Raw genomic sequence first — 21,389 nt, 5'->3', positions numbered from 1 at the left:
ATGTGAAAGGGGGCCCAGCGAGATAGCTTAGTGGCTAAAGCCCTCATCCTGCATGTGTTGGGATCCCATATGGGTGCCGGGTCGTATCCCAGTGGGCCTGCTTCCCATCCAGCTCCCTGCTTGTGGCCCGGGAAAGCTATTGAGGATGGGCCAAAGCCTTGCAACTCTGTACCAGTGTAGGAGACCCGAAAGAGGCTCCTGGTTCTTGGCTTCGGATCAGCACCGCTCCAGCCATTGCAGCCACTTGCAGAGTGAATCAGCAGACAGAATACCTTCCTCTCTCTCTCTCCTCCTCTCTCTGATATCTGACTGTCCAATAAAAACAAATCTCAGAACTGGCTGAGAGCTGGCTCCTGTGCTCCTCCACTGTGAAAAGCAGTGTAAGTGGCCATCTGCCTCCATTCTGGGGCATGACAAGGACAGCCAGGTGAAGGTATTTCAAGTCTTGGTCCCAGCACTTTGTACTGACTCAGCTCTCACAGCTTTCTGGGGCAAGGAGAGGATAACATTCAACTCACAATTCTTTGTGGGAAGGGTTCTCTAGGGAGTGGTGGGGAGAGTCCAGTTAGCTAGAGTGACAGGATTGCCTGGTACCCTATTTTGAGTCCCTGCAAACCATTCTCTATTGGACCTCCTTGGTAGGAAACAACATCCCACCTCCCCAAACCGCAGACAGACTTGGGCCGCCAGCTGCTGGACAGGTTCTCGGGGCTGTCCTCTGCCACCTGTTTTGTTGGGCTACCAGAGGGCAGTACTGGCTCACACTCGGCCTCCCAGAGGTCTCAACTACCAGAATGTGATTAATGCCTTCCCCTCCCCCAGCCATAATTGTCTATTGCCTCTTTCCCATCTTCTTTAAAGATGTATTTATTTTTATTGGAAAGTTGAGAAAGACATAAAACCAGTGCCCATATGGGATACCGGTGCATGCAAGGTGAAGACTTGAGCCACTAGGCTACCGTGCCAGGCCATCAGCATGAATCTTAGCTTTCTGTTGGCTGTTTCTCTTTTACCTCTACCAGGTAGGTCTTTTTCCACCTTGTCCCCACCCTTGGCTAAGGCCACATCAGGTGGGGCTGGAAAAGGTTTCTGAGGGCAGGGAGATAACCCAGCAACCTGCCGAGCAGCCTGGTTCTGGAATAGGATCCACAAAAACAATCCTGAGCATGACCATGAACACAACACTCAAATGCGGTGTCGCCAGGCACCTCTGAGATCTTGCTGGCACCCTGCGTCTCTGCAGAGAACACTTCATATGGCAGCAAAAGCACAGGGTGACTGTACCCCAAGAGCACTCACCAGCAACTTCGTCTTCTTAGCCCACAGTGTCTGAGCCTGTTCTCTCTCCACTGAACAGCAAGTGTGCTGACCCAAACCTACAGATCAGGGTAGCAAGTAGCGGTATTATGAGCATTAGGAAGAACCAGCAATGCACAGCGAAGGAGAAATCGGTTAGACCTCCTCCAGCCTTAGGCTGTTGAGCACCAGTATGGGGGCTGTTGGAGTCCTGCTTCACGGAACCTCAAGTGTGAAGACTAGACTGCCACACATCTCCCTCCTGCAGGGCTCACCCCTGCTACTGCCCCCATAGAGCCTCACCTCCACCCCCAGGATACCCTCTCAGATGCTGTAGAGTTGTAACTAAACTTAGTGGGAGAAGGCTGGAGAGCGATGCATCGTGACTTGAAGGCCAGCTCTACTGCACATCGCATCAGGGGCTGTAAAAAAAAGCCACAAGGCAAGGGATCACAGGGAATCTTATGGCACAAAAACTGTAACTGCTAACCCAGCATCTTGGCTAGGGTGAGGAGATGCTTACACATACGATGTGGCTGTTCAGAAAAGACCACAGAATGGTCCTTTTTCTTGAGCCATAACAGTTACAAGTAACTCTTCCAGGGATGTGAGTGGCTTGGTTTTTCATACCAGAATAGCTCTTGGCTGTTAGGCACTGATTTTCTTCTTACTACAAAGACTTTGCCATTAAGCTCTCTTAGACTTCAGGTTGATACACTTGGGGATACATCATCCATCTTTAGAACAACCAGCAAAGAGTTCAAAAGGTCTAACCTAAGCATCCCTGAAGAGATGAGAATTCATGCTTTCACCTAAGTACATATCAAACAGAAGGGCTAGGTTCTAAAGTCAACTGAAGGCTGAAACAAGACAGAATCATAATGATCACTCAGAAAATCTCAGTAAGTCCAAGCCAACTTTTCCTTCAAGACTGCAAAAACGAGGCAGATTTGATTCCCAGCTGCTCTACTTCTGATCCAGCTCCCTGCTAATGGCCTTGAGCCCCAAGCCCACATGGGGGACCCAAAAGCTGCTGCTGGTTCCCAGCTTTGGACCAGACCAGTTCTGGTCATAGCAGCCATTTGCAAAGGGAACCAGCAGATGAGAAGATCTGGTTTTTCCTACTATTCTCACTTTCAAATAGAATTTAAACATAATCTTAAAAAAACAAAACAAAAAACCCAAGGACCCAGCCTGGTAGCCTACTGGCTAAAGTCCTTGCCCTGAGCATGCCAGGATCCCATATGGGTGCCGGTTTGTGTCCTGGCAGCGCTGCTTCCCATCCAGCTCCCTGCTTGTGGCCTGGAAAACCAGTTGAGGATGGCTCAAGGCCTTGGGACCCTGCACCAGAGTGGGAGATTCAGAGGAGGCACCTGGTTCCTGGTTTCAGGTCAGCTCAGCTCTGGCTGTTGCAATCGCTTGGGGAGTGAATTAATGGACGGAAGATCTTTCTCCTTGTCTCTTCCCCTCAGAGTATATCTACTTTCCAATAAAAATAAATCTTTTTTAAAAAATTCGAAATGGACACCAGATTAAAACTGCTCCACTTTCCATCCAACTCCGTTAATGTGTGTGAGAGAGCAACATAAGAAGCCCCAAATGCTCGGGTCCTTGCATCCATGTCAGGAAGCAGCACCTGGCCCGTGGCTTGGCCTGGCTCAGCCTGAGTCAATACTAGTTACCATTTGGAGAGTGAACCCTAGGATGAAGCTCTACTTCTTCCTCAATCCCTCTGCCTTTCAAAGAAAATAATCTTTCTCCAAAAGTTCTGAATATACTTGAAGTAGCTTCTTTTATCAAATAACCAAAATCTCCCAAATATTAATCCTCCTTTTCTATGAAGACTATTATGTAGCCAACAGAACTGCTGGGTCAAAGGTGAACTCTGCATTCGAGTCTTCAAAGAAATTGCCATACTGACTTCTACAGGTTGTTCCATTTCATACACCCCATTCTTTTTAAAGACCGTGTCCCAGCTTGGGCCCTGGTTCCAGCCACTGCGACCACGTGTTGAGCTGGGCCTGGGCTCCAGAGGCTTTTCCCTTCCTGGTGAGTATGCTTAGAAGGGAATTATGGGGAATAGGGTGGGCCCAGGCTGCACCCACCACAAACATGGTACAGTGGGTGGGACCAGGAAGGTGCAACCTTAGGGTCTGGGTAGGAGAACAGGCTGCTAGGAGGTCCTGGTTCAGGTCGGACTCCATGCTTGGGGCCCAGGCTCCAGACACTGCGACCACACAGTGAACTGGGCCAGTGACCAGTGTGCCATTTGGCACCAGGCTCCGCCTGCTGCCCACCAGGCAGTGAGCTCTGGGATTTTGGGGGTACGGAATTGATGCCTAGGCATGTCCATGTTGAGACCACTGTGCATGTGGGTTGTAAATCAATCCTGAAGTACTCCCAACGACACAGTAACTTTTCCTTGAAGGTAAGCTAGGGTACTGAGACCTGGTGGTTTGGAGGGGAGAGACCAGATGTCTGTATAGGTCAGACTGATATATCAGCCTACTTATGAGAGTCCTGGGTAGAACTTGTTATCACCAAACAATGCTGACCACCACATACCAGTCCATGCAAAAGCTAAGGCTGGGGGCTTGTCTAGCAGGGCCAGATTCTATTACCTGACAGAATGTTGGATCAGGGAAGGGGTCACATTAGGCAGGGCCATGACACTAACCAGCATGCGAGAGAACCAGGTCCGGAGGTGGATTCTGTGGGGGATGTGTGGGCCAAACCCTGTGGAAATACTAGTCCCACTGGTTAGCTTAAGAGTTCGGGTGGTGGGCTGAGTTAAGGGTGACCATGGAACCTGCCATCACTTATGGGTAAAGGAACCGACAACAGTCTAGGCAGGTCAAGGCAGAAGGCACTCGAATGTGCATCCTAAATAGGGTGTGGGATGGGTCGGGCTGCAATGTTCACCAGCTCATACAAGCCCAAAATGGAAGGCCAAAACTATTCCGGGCACTGGTCTAACACCCACTGGCATGTATGAGAACTGTGTTTGGGAGTGGGTCAACTGGAGAGTGGGAAACTCCCCTGGTGGATTACAACTCTCACTGATGATCACATGGTCCGGGCTTAGGGGTTGGACAAGCTGGGCAAAGTAGCTCCAACGGCTGACTAATGTGTGGGCTGGTTATGGAAGGCGGCAGACCTGTCAGGGCAGAGCAGATCTTAGCTCACAAGTAAGAATACAAATCAGGATGGACTACAGGTCATGCCGAGCTAGGCTGTTATACCTACTCGTGTGCATGAGCCAGGAATGCTAGGCCATAGCATCTAAGGCAAAGGCCAAGATAGGTGAGGGGCTATACTAAGTGGGTCAGAGCAACTACTGGCATGCACAAGATCTATGGTTGGGAACAGGCCCAGTTGGGGAGCTAAGAGGACACCCTGGCTGGGTTTTGGCTCCCACTGGTGAGTGCACAGGCCAGAGTGGGAGCTGTGTTCTGGTCTGGACATGGCTGCAGTTTCCCTTGACACTAGTGTGGACTGGGACTGGACGCACCAAGCTGAGCTAAACTCCAGCACCATCTAGTGCTCTGGAGGACCACGGTAGATGTAGGATGGACTAGGCTAGGTCTCTCCCTACTGAGCCATGTGTGAGCTGTGTCTGGGTATGGATGCGCCGTGGCTGGGCTGAAACAGAATGGGTTGAAAGTCAATCAGGAAAGGCCACTGTTCCTGCCAGGACAGGAGGTGAGCTGAGTAGGGCTGGCTCATGGACCCACTGGTATGCGCGAGATGTGGCACATGGAGAGGTTCTGATGGAGGAGCTTGGGCAACTCCTCTTGCAGGACACAGTCCCTGCAGGTGAGTCAAGAACCATACTAGGGGCCCGGCGGCGTGGTCTAGCGGCTAAAGTCCTCGCCTTGAAAGCCCCGGGATCCCATATGGGCGCCGGTTCTAATCCCGGCAGCTCCACTTCCCATCCAGCTCCCTGCTTGTGGCCTGGGAAAGCAGTTGAGGACGGCCCAATGCTTTGGGACACTGCACCCGCGTGGGAGACCCGGAAGAGGTTCCAGGTTCCTGGCATCGGATCGGCGCGCATCGGCCCGTTGCGGCTCACTTGGGGAGTGAATCATCGGATGGAAGATCTTCCTCTCTGTCTCTCCTCCTCTGTGTATATCTGGCTGTAATAAAATGAATAAATCTTTAAAAAAAAAAAAAAAAAGAACCATACTAGGGAGCAACCCAGAACAGGCCAGTGAAAGGTACCCACCAACATATATTTGGCGCAGGTTGGGGGCGAATCAGGATGAACCAGTTCCTATTACCCACTGGCAAATCTGAGCACCAGAACAGTGGCTCGAGACAGGTTCAGTCACAACACATATCAGTACACATTACAGCTGGAATTGGGTACCTGCTGGGCTGGACTAGACTGTAACCCTCACCAGCTTCAGCTGGAATTTTGGGTGGGTTGGGCCGGGCCAGGCTATAGCACCCACTACCAAAAGCCGAGGCAAGCAGGGCCATGCCAGACTGGGCCGCAGCACCCAACCAGCACATGTAGGAACCAGCGAGGGAGGGGTAAAACTGGTAGAGAGAATGTGGAAGGCCCTCTTGCTGTACAGCCACTCCCATTGGAGAGTGTGAGTTGGGATGGGGACAGACCAAACCGGGCAGGGCTACAACACCTGTGGGCCTCATGTGAGCTAGATCAGGGAAGAGCAAGGCTTGGCTCACTGTCCCTACTGGTGCAAGAATAAATCAGAGTGGGTGAGGGTTGGTTGGGCTTTGCCACAGCATCAGATGGCAGAGGCTGGCATTAGGGGCTAATTATGTTAAGTTAAACTGCAGAACCACCTGGAGAGCGCATGATCCGGGAGTGGGCACAGGAGAGAAATAGTGGGCACCTCCCTCTTGGGTTATCACTGCTACTGGAAAGCATGAAAACCAGGACTGGGGCAGACCTGTCTGGACAGAATGGCACCCACCAGCATGTGCATGGGCTGGATAGTGGGCCTGGTTGGGTTAAACTAAGCTTCAACGCCCATTGACATGCAGAAGAGCTGAATAGGATGTGGGATAAACTGAACAAGTCTGCTGTACATACTGGCAAGCAGGGTTATTGCGGGTCGCTCTGACTAGGCTGCAACTCCCACTGGTTTGTGTGATGGTCAAGTGTGTGCTGGGCAGAATCAGACTGGACTGCACCACCCACTGTTCGTGTGAAAGACAGGGCTGGAAACAGAACTAACCCAGCAATTGCAACCACCAGCTGATTGGGGCAACAAACTATGACAGGCCCTGTATTTCGCAAACACACACAAAGAATCGGGTCTGCGATCACCTCAGATGAAGTTTCTTCGGGGATCCCTCCAACTGAACTGCTGATCTCAGAACCCCAACCATGAAGAGAAGTGCAGATTCCATGGTCTGACCATGGATTGCATGTGTCAAAGCTCAGCCTCCTCAGAGGCTCAGATGGAACAGTGAACAGCATACCCAGGTGCACACGGAGGATGCAGCAGTCCATAGGAACCTGCAGCACAATGGAGGACAGAGGACAGAGCAAATCAATCATGTGTCGACAGTGAAAAATCTGGGCAAACGGAGACTCTAAGGTGGACTATGTCAACCAGTGGATTCGGCAGCGATTTTATCATGCTGGAATGGCGAGACTGGCAGCAATTCAGAGCTGTTGAACTATCAAAACCACTTGAGCAGGACCCTCAGAGCATGCCCTACATTTCGGGACCTGGAATGGGTGGGAGGCTGGGTGGGGCTTCTCCCTCCCACCCCACCTTTACCCCAGATACCAAAAAAAGCAATAATGTAGAAACAATAGTCTTACCCACTTTCCTGTAGCCCTTGACCCTTTGTGACCTAATAAACTATGTAAAGATTGTCAAAAAGTGTGTCCCAGAGAAAAGGGGCTCAGAGCACTAGCTGATCAGTACTGCTATCTCCTGACCGAATGCCAGCAACAATTCTACCCACCCCTGCCTCCAGGTGCCACGCACGTGGATCCTGCTTGCAACTCAATCTGAAGATGAATACTCAATCCAGGCTAAGGACCTGAAGCAACAGCGTTCAACAGTCTGTAACACTGTTCTTGAAAATTTCTTCATTAGTTTCCAGGACCTAATTTCTTGCTCCCTACCTGTTCGTCTCCGCAGTAGCGGTTCCTCTTACGGCCTTCTCAACACCTCTGCATGTTCAATCAAGCACCTTACTGCCTCACCTAATTCCTCTCTTGCTCTTCACTTCTATCTCCAACATCAGTGAACCCTACTGGCTCTACCTTCTCTCTACGGATTTCAATACGACTATCGCCATCAACCAGTCCAAGAGCCTCTCGCAGCTCAACTAGATTATTACTTCCCGTGTCCTTGCTTACACCCTACTCCCCCAGTACAGTAGTTCTCACACACAGGCATCACCTCTCCCCATGTCTCCTCTCATTTGCCATACTGTTCTTCCCCCTTGCTCACCTTGCACTGAGCCACACCAGGCTACTCATACTCAGAATGCTCATTTCCAGCATCTTTTAATTAGCTGCCCTCTTCTTGGAAGTCGTCCCTGCTTTCCACACCACAATTTTAAAGTCCCTTCAAGTATCACCTTGATTGGGCCCAGTGTGGTAGCCTAGTGACTAAAGTCCTCAGCTTATATCTCCTGGGATTCCATATGGGTGCTGGTTCTAATCCCGGTGGCCCTGCTTCCCATCCAGCTCCCTCCTTGTGCCCTGGGAAAACAATCGAGGACAGCCCAAGGCCTTGGGACCCTGTACCCACATGGGAAACCCAGAGGCGGCTCCTGGCTTCAGATCGGCTCAGCTCCAACTGTTGCAACTGCTTGGGGAGTGAATCAACGGATGGAAGATCTTCCTCTCCTCTTCTCTGTATATCTGCCTCTCCAATAAAAATCTTTTAAAAAATTATCACCTCGATGAAACAGTCTTTAAATATACTATAAAAATTTTTCTGCTTCCTTACTTCATCTCTTTATTATGCTGAAGTTTTCACCTAAATACTTTACTTGCTGACAGGCACCAGGCACTGTCCTGTCTCCCCACATCCTACTGTTAGCGCAATGGGGCCAGAGCGCTGTTTTCGTTATTACCATTCTTTGAGTGATGTGGTAAGATTCTGGTATTCAACTGATGTTCAATACACAGTAACTTTTAAAGATTTAGTACTTACTGGAAACAGTATGGCAGCAAAGGAGAGATGGGAAGGGAGGAAGAAAGAGATCTTCCAACCAGTAGTTCACTCTCCAAAAGGCTGCAATGACCTGGGCTGCCAGGAGTTTTATCCAGGTCTCCCACACGGTACACGGGGTTAAGCACTTACACCATCTTTTCCTGCTTTCCCAGGTGCATTCTCAGGCCACCGGACAGAAAGTGAAGCAATCAGATTTGAACTGGTGTCCACATATGGGATGCTGACTCTGCAGACAGTGGTGATTTAAACCTGTTGTGCCACAGCACTAGCCCTGAACAGTAATGTTTATAAGAAAATTATTGTTGATACATAACATACATACAGAAACCGAAGAGTCATGTATGATTTACCTGCTAAGGCAATTTCAGAACAGAATAATAAAATAAAGTTGAAGTAAAATATTTTAAGATGAATGGAGAAAAATAATTCAGCAGTTGATAAGAAAGGTGGAATCATTCAGAGTACATCAATGTGGGTAAGCAACGTTTATAAAGATTCAGAACTGAACCAAAAAAGAATGATGAGTTCCATATATGCCAAAGGGAAGACCCTGGGCCTGGCGGCGTGACCTAGTGGCTAAAGTCCTCGCCTTGAATGCACCCAAATCCCATATGGGCACCAGTTCTAGTTCCGGCAGCTCCACTTCCCATCCCGCTTCCTGCTTGTGGCCTGGGAAAGCAGTCGAAGACGGCCCAAAGCTTTGGGACCCTGCGCCCGCATGGGAGACCCGGAAGAGGTTCCTGGTTCCCAGCTTCGGATTGGTGCAGCACCGGCCATTGCGCTCACTTGGGGAGTGAATCATCGGACAGAAGATCTTCCTCTCTGTCTCTCCTCTCTGTATATCTTTGTAAAAAAAATAAATAAATCTTTAAAAAACAAAACAAACAAACAAAAAACAAAAGGAAGACCCTGTGCAACCCCAGAGTTAAGAAAGATTTTCTAAGTACGGCTTCTCTCAAAGCTTGTTCACTGGATACAGCTAAGTACATGGAATGGTCGAGAAAACTAAAAAGGTTAAACTTTAAACAGGTTTTCTTCAATGCTGTTCTTCCTGCATTCAACCCTGACCTTTGTACATGTTTTTCACCAGAGGAAAGCATCTGACCAGTGAATGGACTGGCAAGTAGCCTGGAATTAAGCATTTTTCAGAAACAAGCAACTTACTGAAGTTAACAATTCAGTTAACTGTTATTTCCTTTCAATTTACTAGTCTGACTCATTATAGTTTACATTAACATTTTAATTTTCTATAACCATACATGAGACAATATAGTGACAATACCGAATAAGATGCTAACCTCTGAGAGAAGCACTATATGTAGTCTTCTCCTGCCTTAACCACAAAACCTTCATTATGCATGTGCATGAAACTGTGTGTATATACTGGCTGGCTTCATACGTGTCACTAACAAATTCTTATTCATTTTTCTATATGTTTTCGTGATTTGCCTATTAAATGAGAATAACAACACCTGTTAATCAGAAGACCTTATTTCATTACTATGTTTAAATGCAGTCTTAAATTCGGTATTGTGAACACAGAAGACACCTGCCATTTATCTGCTCAGTATTTGCTACACTTGATTTAGGTTATCACAAATACTCCAACTACAAAATTCCAACTAGACAATGAAATGTCATTTTCATCCTTCTACTCCGTTTGATTTGTACTAACTTAATGTAAGAACAATTTAAGTCTACAGGTTTGAAGCGCCTTTACAGCACTTTCAAGCACAGATGTTCCTCAAGACACAATGCAGTTAGGTACTGTTAAGCCTATTATAAGCTGGAAACAGCTCATCAACACAGCACACTGTCAAGCATCTATTACTGCCTTTCTGCTTGTACTGCTGAGTGAGACCTGCACTGAGACATGATTATACCATACACAACTAGCCCAGGAAAACACCAAAGTTCAAAATTGAACGTATGATCTGCTACCGAATACATACAGACACCAGGAATTTGAAAATCATAAACCAAGGCAAAAGTCAGCAATCATCTGTATTTAGAATCCCTTAACAAATAATCAAAGATGAAATTATTTCAGATAACAAGACATTACAGCAGCTCAAAGCAACCCCCGGTCCAATGCATCCTTAAGCCTTACTATCCCTTTTACAGTAAGAAATCATGATGCCTTAGTCAAAGTCAAATAAATAGCTAGTCAGATGCCAATAAAGTAAGCTCCGTTCCAGCAGGATAAATTTTAACACACCTTATAATAGTGTACCTGACATTTTATTTAGGAAAGCCTAAGAAATTGCTAAAGGACAATCTAAAGCATAATCAAAACTAAGGTAATCAATTCCAACAGCCTTCAAAGATGTGGTTAGACACAATAAACTGAAGGTATCTTTTTCCTTCTACAAAAGAAGCAAGACAAACCAAGTGTAAAAGCTAGAGATTTATTGTTATTTGGTGATTAATAAATCATCAAATTGGTCATGACACTGTCCCACACTGTACCACCATTCACCATACACAAGTTTTTAAACCAGACTGAGGCATAAGGCAGAGAGTACATGAATACCTTCCCTAACAACCTCCTGTAATCATGCCTCGCCTTCATCTTTGTGGGTTTTCCTCCTAGGAAAAGCATCAGAACAACGCATGGACTGGTGGGCAACTTCGCATCTTAACCTTTTTGAAGAGCAAGCAATTTACTGAAGTGATGGAATTCAACTTACATTTTCCTTGATTTTATTGGTCTGACTCGTTTAACATTTTAATTTTCTGTAACTGTACATGAGAGAATATAATGACCTAAGAGAATACTGAACCAGAGTCAGCCAAATATATTACTGACCCTAAAGTTATGTTTTAATTGGTCCTAAAGGAATGTACCACCCCAACAGTTTCAGAGTTAGGCAAACAGAACTTCTGTGGGGAGGGAGAACAAGGCTGTAGAATAGCCAAAAGGTACTCAACATTGTTAAAACGGCTCTTTGTTTTTCACCCCTGAATGATACTTCATTACTACACTATATGCACAGAAATCCTAACAGAATCTTGGTTGCCAGTATTACTTAGGCTGGCCCAATCCAGGATAGAGTCCGCCACCCCACCCCCACCCCTTTCTCTGAGGCTCCGAAAAGCACAATATTTAACTATGTCTTAATAGAACTACCCAAACACTTCAGAAACAAGTGGCTCACAAATCATTTTAAATTCATGTATTGCCTGTGCATGAGAAAAACCGATGAACCAAAAGAGTTCTATTTGCATATGGCAATTACAATAACTAAAACATTAAGACACTTTCAGTGAAAGCAACATTTCAATTACAAACTGTAATGCCTGCTAAACTACCTATGGGAGAAGATGAGAAGTCCTAGGCAATGCATTTTTGGGTATACTACAGTGCTCCTTCAGTCTGCACAAAGATTAGGATAATTTACAATCACTCTGTAAATGCCAAGACAATTTTACATGATGTTGTCTGTACAACTGAACATCCTTGGAGAGCCAAAATCAGCGTTTCTATTATATTTTCCATAAACCCGAATTACCGGCACTTTTGCTGAGAGATGTTTACCAAAGATGCTGTAAGATTCAATACAATGAGGAAATGCTCAGCTTTAAGAGTATTTCCTTATTTTTATTTTTCTGATTACAGATACTTTGGTCAAATAAACTACCACAGTTTGTTTCTAGAAATGCTGTCCCAAATGTGCATACTGTTTTGTATACAAATAAAGCAAAATTCATTGAGTATAAACCTTACAGCATTTTGTTTGCAAAAATACATGCCAAAGTCACAAGAAGCAATATTGTACCACAAATTATAGAGCGCAAATAATTTGCTTCTTTTTAATACTTTTATTCTACATAAATTACTACCATAGGCTAATGTTTAAAAAGCAAATAAATTGGACAGATGCAGGACCAAAATCAGTTCACCCAACTATAAAAGGTGATGTTTTTAAAAAATTACAATAAATGCGGAAGTGTTTCATGCATGTAGTAGCCTTAATGAAAAAGCATTGATTCCCACTGTTCCAAAAAAAACCCCAGAAAATCCACACATCTTACTGCACTCCACCTTAGAATCAATCATATTGGGTTTGTTTATAACAGCACAGAATTCCAAGAGTCAAAATGAAATAAAGCAGGTATTTTTAAAGATTTAAGAGCCGTTATCAAAAATAAATTACATTTTTCCAAGATACAGAAATGCTGCTATGATGGCTGGGAGCCCAGTAACCTTTCGATAGCTGCATTGATATCACCTCCTGTTGCTATTAACGCTTGCAAGTTTGCTTCACGGTTCAAAAATCCCATTGCACTCAGCTGTTCCAGTTGTTGTTGAAATCTGACTTCCGGGTTCTGTAGCTGTTAAAGAAAGAGAAGAAAATTCTAAGGAAAATCAGTCCCTGCCAGATCGGAATATTTTCTTAAAAACACACCTGCTCTTTCTTAAGGTACATCGGTCTATTGAGCTTTCAAAGCTATGCTTTTCTGGAGACTGGGCGTGGTTTCTCCCCTAGTGTCACCTCCTCTCCAAACACAGGAGTAAGAAACGGTGCAAACAATGGTTTCATCCACTTTCCTCAGATCCTCTACCCTTCCCACGCTGATCAACTATGCAAACATCATCAAAGTAAAATTTAAAAATTAACAAAAAAGCCAGGCTTTTCTAGTAAAAATACACAACATATGCCAAAGTCCATTCGCACTTTATTTTGTCGCTTAAAAAGATGTGTTTATTTGAAAAACAGGCAGAGAAAATATCTTCCATTAACTCATTCACTCCTAAAATTCCCATAAATGGACCAAAGTCAGGAACTGATTCAGTATTTCTCACATGGATGGCAGGGTCCCCATAACTTGTCAACTGCTGCCTTCCCAGGGTGTGTGTCAGCAGAGACTGGAGCCAGGATCTGAACCCAGGCACTCTGGATATGATACAGGTATACAAAGCTTCGCATTATTTACTATGCCAAATGCCTCCCATATTTTGTAATTTTACCAATTTTTCTAAAATTTATTTATTCTGAAAGAGAGAGATAAAGAGATTTTTCATCTGCTGAGTCACTTCCCAAATGTCTTCAAAACCCAGAGCTGAGACAGTCCAAAGCCAGCAGCCAAGAGCTTCTTCAGCTCTCCAGCATGGGTGCAGGGGCCCAAACATTTGGCCCGTCTTCTAGGCACACTAGCAGGGAACTGAACTGAAGTGGAGCAGCCAGGATTTGAACTGGTGGTGCCCATACGGAATGCCAGCACTGTAGTAAGCGACTTTCCCTTACAGCTCAGTGTCAACACTTACTTTGTTGTTTTCAATTCTCTATTTTATACCTAAACAGTAATATCAGATAGATCACACAACTGATTATAAGAAACTTAATAAACATCAGCCATTATTTTATAGGTTTACGAACATGCAGAAAAACTTAAGCTTATATTTAGAATTTATATTTATATTTGCAATTCCCACTGACCATTACCTTTAAGCTAGGCAGACATTTAGCCTAAAAGTTAACAGGTCCATTTCTACACTGCATGAACTGGGTCTGATCCCTTCCTTCCTGTCAATGCATACATGGCAAGCAGCACTGATACGTCACTGTGTCCCTGCTACCTAGGAGTTGCTGGCTTGTGCTCCTAGCCAGCTGCTAGCTCACTGTGAGCAACTGGGGGGAGAACCAGTGGATGCCAGGGCTCTGTTTCAAAACAATAATTATTTTTCAAATGTAAACTATGCTAATCCATAAAAATTAAATGTTTCAGTAATGCTCTTAGAATCCAAAGTACAACCTGAAAACCATAAAATTTAAAAATATTTAAATATGTTAGTGTCTGATAAGAGCACCAAACTCAAGTTATACAACATGTATTTTTCAGCCTCCATATTTAAGATTTTTTATTTAAAAGGCAAAGTTTAAGAGAAAAGAGAGGCCAGTCTATGTACTGAGAATATCAATCATCTATCTACTGGATCACTTCCCAGAAGACTGTTAACGGCTGGGGCTGGGCCAAGCTACAGGACTTTCATCCAGGTCTCCCATGTGGTGGCAGAATTATCCTCTGCTGCCCTCCCAGATACACCAGAGGGAGCTGGATTGCAGATAAACCAGCCAGGACTCCCAACTGACGCCATATGGGATGTTGGCATCACAAATGTCAGCTTAATTTGCTATGCCACAATGACAGCCCCCAGGTATTTTTTTTAATCTCTTTAAAAAGTTAGAGACAAGGCCCGGAACAGTAACCTAGCGGCTAAAGTCCTTGCCTTGAATGCACTGGGATCCAATACGGGCGCCGGTTCTAATCCTGGCAGCCCCACTTCCCATCCAGCTCCCTGCCTGTAGCCTGGGAAAGCTGTCAATGATGGCTCAAAGCATTGGAACTCTGCACCCACATGGGAGACATGGAAGAAGCTCCTGGCTCTGGACTGGCTCAGCTCTGGCCGTTGCTATCACTTGGGGAGTGAATCAAAGGATGGAAGATCTTCCTCTGTCTCTCCTCCTCTCTGTATATCTGACTTTCCAATAAAATTGAGTAAATCTTAGAAAAAAAAGTTAGAGACAGAGAACAGGAGGAGAGACAGAAAAAGACAACTATGACACACTGGCTTACTGCCCAGTGGCCTAGAATTTCCTCTGGGTCTCCTACAAAGTTCACTGGAAGTGGAACAGCTGGGACTTCAAGAGGCACCCAAATGACATGTCAGCTTCTTGGGTGGCAGCTGCACACGATGCTGACCCCCCCTACTCTCAGTATCTTCTAAGTTTATGCTTTTCATTAGTCTCTAAACACTGAAAGACTGCCATTTCTACCCCTTTTTTCTTCTATATGGAAATTCATAAAATTAAGAATTATCATATCTTAACAGAAAAGAATTATTACCTGAGGATTTACTCCAGCAAGAGCCTGCAGCATTTGTTGAATAAACTGCTGGTGTCCAGGTTCAGTGGTCCCTGTTGTGGGGCTTGTGTTCTCATTGGGGGTAGTGTTAGATCCATTGGTTCCTGAAGAGCCCCCTGTGTTTCCTAATGCTCCCAGGCCAGGAGTAAACCTACAGAAAGCAAAGAACAGGTAAAACACCTTAAGTCCTGAAAAATTATATGCCAGGTGACCAATCATACTTTTAACCTAATATTAATTGAATATCTTCTTAAAATGCACCTAATTCTGAAAGGTTGTTCAAATCCTGGATGTTCCATTTTCAATCCAGCTCTCTGTTAATGTCTAGGAAGAGAAGATGGCCCAGGTGCTTGGGTCCCCTCTACCCACGATTTCAGACTTGCAAGAAAACTCCTGGCTCATGGCTTTGGCCCAGTTTTTGCCTGACCCGCCTCTGGCCTGGCCCAGCCCTGGCTTGTGTGTCCATTTGGGAAGTCAATCAGCAGATAATCAGATAATATGCCTCTAATTCTTTCAAAAATTAATATATCCTAAAGAAAACCAACCAACCAACACACACACACACAAACACACCCAAAAAAGAAAACATGATTTTAAAAAGCAACAAGGAGAATGACATTAAATCTGACATTTTCAGAGAAAGTTAACCATTCCGCATTTTCATAATCTTCCTCCAACAAACTTACCCCGGAATGAGACCAGGAGCTTCTGTTGCCAGCGTCTGTAAGCCCTGCTGAATCTGCAGCAAGGCCTGCATGGCTCTAGGATTTGACATCGCAGACAGGGTATCAGGATTCTGCATCTAAAAGAAACAGAAAACCTGTACTTACAAGGGAGTTCAAACCAGTGAATGTAAGTTGTTTAATCTTTATTGTGCTTCCAGAGAAAATCTAAAACCTCACTCCTGCACACAGGTGATCCAGTAATTTCTTTCCCAAAAAACCACAAACACACTCTTTTGACAACAAACTTTATGTGCAAATCATTGCCTGACCTCCCAAGCCCATCATCAAAGCCAACTCAGTACAGTGGACATTCTGGAAGTGAAAATTCCTCCCATTCTCCAGCAGAAGATGTAAAAAGTATTATTTGAAAGACACAATTCATAACAATGGTAAAAGACACATATTCCTCTTAACCAAGTGTTACCTGTAACAACTGTACAACTAACATATACCCTGCAACAATAGTTCCAAATGTGAAGTTAATACATGTGTCATGAGTTTAGCTCACTGTATCCAAATAGTCACCACCTGACTGACCAAAAAAAGATAGGCTTACATCATTTCACTAGATCAAGGACACTAACTAACCTTGGACAACGGTTCAGAAGTCTGAGAATTGTTTGCATACTATATAAGCCCTAGAACCACCAGCTTCCAAACACCAACACCGATTCCTCTTTTATTTTTTACATAATATCATGACAATCTCTCAATGGAACTTGAACTGTGGTTATGCAACAAGGTGGAGGAATCCACCATGGTGGGAGGGTTTGGGGAGGGGGGGAGAATCCCAGTACCTATGAAACTGTGTCACATAATACAATGTAATAAATGAATAAAGAAAAAAAGTTTAAAAATTAAAAAAAATATCATGACAATCTCAAATTCTTTATGAAAAAAATAAAACCTTTATTTTTTGACAAAACTGATTTTCTTTTTTAACTAATTCAAGTTTGAGGAATAAAGGTCTACTCCCTTGAAAAACAGGCATTATACTAATTTGAAAAACAATTTTTTCAAATATTACAAAGAAGTCAAACCTTGAAAAGCAGGAAGGGGCAGCTTTTCCCTGACACTTGAAATTAGTTAAATCATAAAGCATAACATTCCTCAAGGAAGCACTTCAATGGTAATAAAGTGAAAGAAAATGGTATCATATTAGCAAAGCATTCAAATCCCAAGTTCTTCAAGAAAAAATAAATGGTCCTTCCCTCACAACTTATGTTTAAGAAATAAGAGTAAAATGTCAGCAGTGAAATGGGGTTTAATGAAAAATCAAGCTGAAATCTCTGCGAACTGACAGCATTATCATACACTATTCTGTATTCCATCAGCCAAAGAGCAAGGAAAATGATCATGAAACTCTTTCAAGCAAATTATCACTGAAGAGAGCTAGCATCTTTTCTTACTCACTTGTTGTAGGAAAGTTGGGAGCTGTTGTCTCATTTGTTCTTGAAGCTGAGGATTTCCAGCAAATAGGGGATTATTCAGCATCATCTATGGGGCAAGTGTTCAAACAATTTTAACTGGAAATATCTGAAACAAGTAATGTGCCTTGTTTAATATTCTATCTTCCAACAAGTGCTCAGGTTGGCACTTAAAAGGGAGGAAGTTAGAACATAAATTAAAAAGGGAAAATACTGTCCACAAGACATCTCCAGGAAAAATAAAATAAAATAAAATAAAATAACAAGGTATCTTCTCTCAATGAGAATGGCAATTATGATAATGACATGCAATAAATGTTAAAAATTAAAGTAATCACTTTTTTTAGACTTTTCTTTGAGCAAAGGTAAATTTTTGCCATTAAAAAAAACAGGTAATTGGCATTCATGAGAATTTATTTTCTGCTACACTGACAGAATAAACATCAATAAATGAAACTACATTCATGGCTTGCTTTTAGAAACCTCAACACAGAAGTGGCCAGTACAGAGAAAAACCCAGATCTGGAACCACCATATCTATCCTCCTACTACAAAGCAACTAGTTTTAGGCCCAGAAAAGCACCACCACTGAACAGAGGAATGGAGCTGCTAGGTGAGAATCAGCCAGAACTACCACCAACAGTCCTCTGGGGAAAGTGCTAAAAGGTGTGAAGACCACAAAGATGGAAATCCACTTGAGAACACCAAGATTAGCATCTGGATTTCACCTCACTACCATGAGAGATGAGAAAAGTGGCATATTCCCTGAATCTGAAACAGGCATTACAATTTAAAAGTCAGGGCCAACATTAATATGATTTTGAATACTCAAAAATAAAATTATAACACACAATCAACATAACCAGAAACAAATTATCCTAGTTTCAAAAGAGACAGATTTTACCTAATTTTATCCAGGCAGAGTGAAAATTCCACATTAATAATGATTAACTGACAACCTATTTACCTGTCCAAAGACTGGACAGGACACGGATTCTAGCCCTCAAGCAGTCAGTCACACTTCTAAGATCAATTACATATGAATGTTGGAATCAGAGAGAAACCGCCCCCTTCCCAATTCTGACCATCTCCTACAGGCAAGCACACCGGCCAATTTAATCAACACAATAATTAGAAAGGAAGAAAAGCCAGACAATATTAGATGAATATATAATATTTATTTCAAAAATAATCAGTAACTTCATACTAAGTAATATATATGAGGCCAACATTCCTGCTTCTTAAACAGTTACAGTAAAATACTTTATTATGAACATTTTAATGAGAATATCACATTTATCTCTAGATTTATGTCATTTAAGCCATTTGGGAAAAAGTATATAATTTTCAGTTTACTCATTCTTTCTGAATCATCTAATTTAATTAAGCTGTCTCCTAACTTACCTGTTTATGTCAAAACACAGAATTTATGCTTCTTTGAAATTTAAATATTAAAAGCAAACTAGAGAAACACCAAACTTTAACCTTCTGATAATCAGCAAGTTTCTAAACATTCTTTGTCTATACTTCGCATTAGAGTCAAAAACACTACGTGAAATTATTCAAGGCACTTTGTAAACATTAACAAACCAATATTTTAAATGGCTAGAAATGTGCTTTACTGAGTTTCAAGTTTTCAATTATGTAAATATTTCAATGGCATATTAATTCCAAAACTGTAAGTCAGGTACTTCTTGCTCAATTTTTACAGGTGCCTTATACAGAATTATGGAATAAAATGGGTTTCAAATCAAATTTCAAAACACATACATCTGATTTTATTGATCATATCCATAAAGAAAAACAGGATTACTATACATGCATATTTTCTCATTTATTTTAAACAAATGTGAACATTCTGGCTCAATATGTTGTCCAAACTGGCTCTGATTAAGGTAAGTTCAGGCACCAAATATAATTGTGACTCAGTATGATAATTTTCAATGAATAAAACAAATTCACATAAAACTATGAACAAAATTTCAAATATGTAGATGATGCTAAAAAACTTGTTAACTACTTCTAATTTCACAAAGGTAAACTGAAGATTATACCTCAAAAACATCTGAAATATAGCTGATATATGGCTCTAAAGTTTAGAAAATAAAAACCACTGCACTGAAGAAAACAAAATGATTTAAGAAATAGTATTAACTACAAATGAAAATACTGCAAATTCTTAATACTTGAGAGGCCATTTTTCATAGATAACAAATGTAAATTACAGATACTCAAGGTTTAATTCACATTTTCCATAATTTTTAAGCCCAACAGTGTTGAACTTGGGGAGTACATCAGAAATCATTTAAACTAGAAAGAAGGGGAAGAAGCCAACAAAATTATATAAAAATCTCTAAAAAATGGAGCTAGACTTTAAACACTAGCACTGTAAGCTCCCCAGTTGATACTCAATGTTGAAGCAGTATTGAAATTCACTCATTTTCTTAATTATGTCCTCTTTAAGACATACAGGAACTTCAGAGAATGGGAGAGAGGGGAGTCTGCAATGGACAAAAACAGCATTGTTCCCACAAATCCCGCTCCGGAAGGAAGAGCTTAGTCTGGCTAAAGACACCTCTATCTTGTATCAGAAAAGCTACGTTCCTTATGCAAGTCCAGTTCCCAATCCAGGTTCCTGCTAAAGCACTGTGGGAAGACAGCGATGGTTCAAGTACTTAGGTCCCTGCCTTTCAGGTTGTAGACTCAGACTGAGTTCCTGCTTTCAGACCCACCCAGGTCCACCCTCAATTCTAGGGTGTTTGGGAGTGACTAAGTAGATGACTTTCAATGTTAAAATTAAAAAGATGTTCATGCTATCTTACAATTATCGTTTTGAAGAAAATGCTTCAATCTGAGCAACCTATAAACAAAAGTATCCTGAACGGGGCCCGGCGGCCGTGGCCTAGCGGCTAAAGTCCTCGCCTTGAAAGCGCCGGTTCTAATCCCGGCAGCTCCACTTCCCATCCAGCTCCCTGCTTGTGGCCTGGGAAAGCAGTCGAGGACGGCCCAGAGCTTTGGGACCCTGCACCCGTGTGGGAGACCTGGAAGAGGTTCCTGGGTCCCGGCTTCGGATCAGCACAGCACCGGCCATTGCGCTCACTTGGGGAGTGAATCATTGGATGGAAGTTCTTCCTCTCTGTCTCTCCTCCTCTCTGTATATCTGACTTTAAAAAAAAAAAAAAAAGTATCCTGAAGAATTAATACTGTGTTTTCTGTGTTCTCAAGACCTACATTTGAGTAAAGAGTGCATCCTCAAAAGAAAGTGATCCAAAATCTTGAGCAAATAGTTTAATTCAATACACACATATGTAAAGCAAACTTGCACTCCTTTTTGTCAATGAATGGTAGGCTTCTATAGTAAATGACTTTTAACAAGGATCAAGGTTTTAATTATGTACATATTACTTATATATGAATTACTAATTTGCGCAAATAATTAAATAACAATGCTCAAAAGATAAATGGATATCTAAAATCACAATTACTAGACTGTTACTTCAGTTCACACTGCACAGTCCTTTTCAATACCAGTCTAACTCACCTGGGCTGCAAGGTCAGGATTCTGGCTTAGAGACTGCATCATGCTTCTCATGTAGGGAGCAGACAGCATGTTTTGCATAAGTTGTGGGTTTTCAGTTATTTGTTGCAATAAGCTCTGCATTCCTGGTGTGTTGAACATACTAGCTGAAAGTTTGTTTTAAAAACAAAAAATAAAAGACTATATTATTGAAAAATACAAAACAAATAGTTACACTTTAAAATATATGTTGGACTTAAAACTACAGATGAATACATCAGCCCCTCATTACCACCAGATTCGCTTTAATGGTCAACAAAAGCCTTAAAATACTCCATGGAAATCAACATTTCTCAAGTTTAAACTGCATACCATCCTGAGT

At 42.9% G+C, this 21,389-nt stretch overlaps 1 protein-coding gene across 2 annotated transcripts in view; it reads right to left on the bottom strand.

Annotated features, from left to right (window-relative positions):
* Nucleotides 1-10,865: 10,865 nt before the first annotated feature.
* The window catches only part of UBQLN1 (ubiquilin 1), a 47,700-nt gene continuing 37,176 nt past the window's right edge, over nt 10,866-21,389 (bottom strand). Inside the window, exons 7-11 of one of the 2 annotated variants that reach the window (XM_004581130.3) lie at nt 21,032-21,174; nt 17,477-17,560; nt 16,025-16,140; nt 15,321-15,489; nt 10,866-12,806 (exon numbers count right to left, since the gene is read on the bottom strand). In XM_004581130.3, the coding sequence (XP_004581187.2) occupies nt 12,654-12,806; nt 15,321-15,489; nt 16,025-16,140; nt 17,477-17,560; nt 21,032-21,174 (665 nt within the window). In that variant the 3' untranslated portion in view covers nt 10,866-12,653. The remainder of the gene's footprint in view (nt 12,807-15,320; nt 15,490-16,024; nt 16,141-17,476; nt 17,561-21,031; nt 21,175-21,389) is intronic. The other variant, XM_004581131.3, reaches the window with a different exon arrangement.

The sequence above is a fragment of the Ochotona princeps genome, chromosome 14, assembly GCF_030435755.1.
Source record: "Ochotona princeps isolate mOchPri1 chromosome 14, mOchPri1.hap1, whole genome shotgun sequence".
NCBI lineage: Eukaryota > Metazoa > Chordata > Mammalia > Lagomorpha > Ochotonidae > Ochotona > Ochotona princeps.
Note: the sequence above shows the minus strand (reverse complement) of the source record. Positions and strands in the feature narration are given on the sequence as shown.